The 4,201-nt window shown below is 40.2% G+C and overlaps 1 protein-coding gene across 1 annotated transcript in view; it reads right to left on the bottom strand.

Annotated features, from left to right (window-relative positions):
- HTT (huntingtin) overlaps window positions 1-4,201 on the bottom strand; it is a gene marked incomplete at its 5' end in the record, with an annotated part of 208,048 nt that overhangs the window by 149,185 nt on the left and 54,662 nt on the right. The window contains 2 exon segments of the mRNA XM_027773593.1: window positions 1,012-1,352; window positions 3,124-3,204. Of these exon segments, the coding sequence (XP_027629394.1) occupies window positions 1,012-1,352; window positions 3,124-3,204 (422 nt within the window).

The following is a 4,201-nucleotide window of genomic DNA, read 5'->3' as shown; positions in this document are numbered from 1 at the left end:
AAGAGTGGGAAAAAACAGACCCTTCTGCAGAAGGCTAAGGTAGAACCAACCCTGCATAGCAACAGTTAAGTGCTATGCAGAGGAAGCTGAATCCCACATGTCTGACCAGGGTTCAAGAACCAGCCTCAGTCCCAGCCGCTTAAATACCAGGCATGTGTCTGTATGCCCAAGAGCCTGACAAGAGGAGAATTGTATAGCAGCAATTAAACACTACGCAGAAGCTGGCTCCTACATGGCTGACCAGGGTTCAAGTACCAGCCCTATCTCCTTACGCACAGACATCAAGTATTGTAGCATGGCAGGGCCCTATCAGGGGTTGCCCACCTCCATCTTTCACATGCACAAACATGTATGCACACATTCTCTGGTAAAATGAAAGAAAAAAAGGCCGGTCCAATAGTATAGTGGTTAAGTGCTGTACATAAAAAATTGGATCCCACATGGTCCACTGTGGTTCAAATCCCACTCCTGGCAGCTTAAAAAACTTGCAGGTGGGACCAGCAGTTAGTGTAATGGCTATCTCACTGGACTCCCACGTAGTTGATCGTGGTTTGAGTCCCGGACCCGGTGGCTTAAACTCACACCGGGCACGTGTGTGTGCGTGCCCAAGATCCCGAGAGGAGAATGGAGAAGGGATTGCGGAGTGGCTATCCCCTCTGGGGAGGGATTTCTCGCTTTCTATCTCTCTGTCTCTCTCTGTCTGTCTGGCGAGCGCACGTACCCTATAGCAAAAACATCTAAAAAAAAAAACAAAACAACTTGCAGGCGTGCATGTATGCATGTCTAAAATCCTGTCAGGATGGAGAAATGGAGGAACAAGGATTGCTGTGTGACCACATTTCACTAGAGGGTGCTTTCTCTTCTCTATTTCTCTCTCTCTCTGGCAAAGGCACAGGTCCTCTAGCAATGAAATTCAGGAGAAAAGAAAAAGGAAAAGAAAATGGAAGACGAAGAAGAAGAAGAAGAAAAAGAGAGAGAGAGAAAGACTGTGGTGCCCCTCTGCCCACTTACAATTTCAGAACTGTCGGAAGGAGTGACGGCTGAGTCAGGCCCCTCAGTGGTGGTCTGGGAGCTGTCACTGATGGGTGAAGAGGCCTGGGTCCCATCGTTCAGGTCCATGGCAGGGTCAGATGGGACTGCACTAATCTGGCTGGAGCTGTGGCTCAAGATGTCCTCCTCATCTCCATCAGTGGCAGCACTTGTCAAGTCACAGCTAGACAGATCCACTGAGTCTGCCTGTAATGTGTGCTGTGACCGTGGCTGCTCAGTAATGATGTCATGACCAGCAGACCCGGGAGTGGAGACCCCTGAAGAAGCAGTCAGTTCTCCACCAATCTCACCTTTCACTGAGGCTGATGACACAGAAATATTCATTTGTAAATGGCTGAAGAAAACATTCAATAAGAAATCAAAGGTTCAGAAAATACTGGGTCGTCAGAAAAGTCATGATGTGTTTTTCTATGCAAAAATGCATCAAGACTTTTCCGATGGTCCAATAAAATCTTCACTGTCATCAAATGTTTTAACTATAAAAGAGCCTGAAATAGAGTGAAAGTACGAATGATAAATGTCCACAGCATGATGACATGCATCTTTCAAACATTACTTATATCAAAGAAATGCCTAATCAGTATATATTTTTAAGTGTTATTAATACACTTAAATGGTATTTCATAGCAAAAACTGAAGTTCAAAGTTCTTAACCAGTCTTAGGTGGAACAACAAATAATGAAATTTAGAATTCAGAGGTAGCTTGATCAGGAGCCAGAGGCTGGGCAGTCACAAACACCTAGGTACTCTAAGCAAGCAATGGTCAGATATGACAGCAAATTCAAACATCTTTTTAGGGTAGACTGACCCCTACCAAGTCCTGTTCAAGATCTCTAAGCCAGTCCTTCTCTCCTATGGGAAAAATTTACACTGCATTTTCTTAGTTTAAATTTTCATTTGAAATACTACATAAAAATCACTATAGGGCTAGTCCTGTAGCCTAATGGCTAAGGTAGCCAAATCTCACATGGCCAACTAAGCAGTTAGAATTCCAACCCTAGTACCTTGAAAAATATGCCAGGATGGGCCAGCAGATGGCATGGTGATTAAGATGCTAGACTCTCACATTGCTGACCATGGTTCATGTCCCAGACCTGGTGGCTTGCTTTCTTACTTTCCCTTTCTCTCTTACCTCTCCCTGGTAAAAATTTAAAAATAAGTAAGTAAATAAATAAATAAAATAATTATTTAAAGAAAAAATAAAACATGCCAGGCACGTGCATGGGCATGCCCAAAATCCCAACAGGATGGAGGAATGGAGAAGAGATTGAAACAAGACCACACCCCACTGGAGGGTGCTTTCTCCCTCTCGTGTCTCTGTCTCTGAGGAGGACATATGCTTTCTGGCTCATAAACAAAAGCAAAAAAAAAAAAAATCACTACAAAAATATCAATAGCATATTGATAACAGTGGTCACTCCTAGGATTGTCTGGTCAATGAAGTTATTAGACTTGAACTTTAGTAACAGTGGGCAGTTGCAATATTTCTGTTGTGCAACTTTATTTTTATAATCAGGAAATAAATCTATTTTTATCATATAAAAGAAAAAATATTTGCTTCTGAAACTATTCAGAATTTCCTTCCCAAATATTTTAGCTTTATTTTCAGTTATCTAAAAATATTCTTTTGGATAACATTATACAACCCAAATCACCTTCATTTAATCCAGTTATTTGTGTCTGAAATCAATACACATCTTTTACAAAGAATTTATTTAGATAACTATCTGTAAACAAAGATCCTTTTGAGTTAAGCTATCCATAAACAATTCTTCATCCCATTCCTCCCACCATGACCCACTCAATTGATAAGACATTTCTACCCATAATCCCGTTTCCAAAAAGACGTAAGCTCACAGAATATAAATCTAACTTTAAAACAGCAAATATGTGATACAGATACACACTTCAAAGCAAATATAAAAGAATATAAGAATATAAAAGAAGCCCAAATTGTCAATTATTTGAATAAACTGGCACTGTAGTTGCCTCCAGTAGCATCACCTGCAGGGAGGGGTGCAGGGAGTCGGAGCAGACATGGACAGGAAATAAATAAATGAGCTGCTAACTAACCTGCAAAGGCTGAGCTGCTGACGTCTGACCTGGACTCAGAGTCATCGTCCAAGGCCTCCTCTTCTCCTAAGAGCACTTTTCCTAGTAAATAATGTAGGAATATTCCTTTTCAATTTGCTGTAAATAAGGACTTTGAAGTTTATCATAACTATTTTTATACATTCAGAGTGTAAAACACAAACAATGTAGGGATATATTTAAAATACTACTGAAATCAATACACTTGTGAAAAAAAGTTAAAAGCAACGATTCTCGAACTGTACCACAAAGTATTTTAATAATTAATACATAATGACTTAGATTATCGATACTATTAAATATTAAAGAATATCTAGTAGAATATGGATGAAAGATCAAATTCTATTAGCCCTTGAAATATTCATATCATTATATCCAGTGGCACATCAAAATGTATATGAAAGGACCAGCAGTTAGCGTAATGGCTATGTCACTGGACTCCTATGCAGTCGACCGCGGTTCAAGGCCCGGACCCGGTGGCTTAAACTCATGCCAGGCGCATGTGCGTGTGTGCCCAAGATCCCAAGGGGAAAATGGAGGAGAAGGGATTGCAGCACGGCCATCCCCCCTGGGGGGTGATTTCTTGCTTTCTGTCTCTCTCTGTCTCTCTGGGCAAGCACACATGCCCCATAGCAAACCCCCTCCCCCCCCAAAAAAAGAAGAAAAGTATATGTAAAACTTTTATACTTAAAGGTCACTTTCATTTTACTGTCTTTTATTTTTCTAGACTCTATGTTTAATAATCAGAACTCATGCATTATGTGATCTGAGATGACTGAATATTTTTATAAGGTTCTAAGAATACATTTTATAGTTTATGTTCAAAATTACATTAATGACAAAAGAGAAATAAGAAGTTGTAATATAATTTAACTGGATTCATTAAATCATTATGAATGTATATAATTTCATTAAATGACACTATTAAAATAATTATAAGGGGGCCGGCCCATGGTGTGGTAGTCAAGGCAGCTGGATCCCACATGGCCAACTTCATAAATCTGAATCCAGGACCCAAACTTTTGAATGAATACATTCACATGCACCCAAAAGCAGGGAA

This window comes from Tupaia chinensis, unplaced genomic scaffold (assembly GCF_000334495.1).
Source record: "Tupaia chinensis unplaced genomic scaffold, TupChi_1.0 Scaffold000360_1, whole genome shotgun sequence".
NCBI lineage: Eukaryota > Metazoa > Chordata > Mammalia > Scandentia > Tupaiidae > Tupaia > Tupaia belangeri.
The sequence above is the reverse complement of the archived record's forward strand: the minus strand, read 5'-3'. Positions and strand labels throughout refer to the sequence as shown.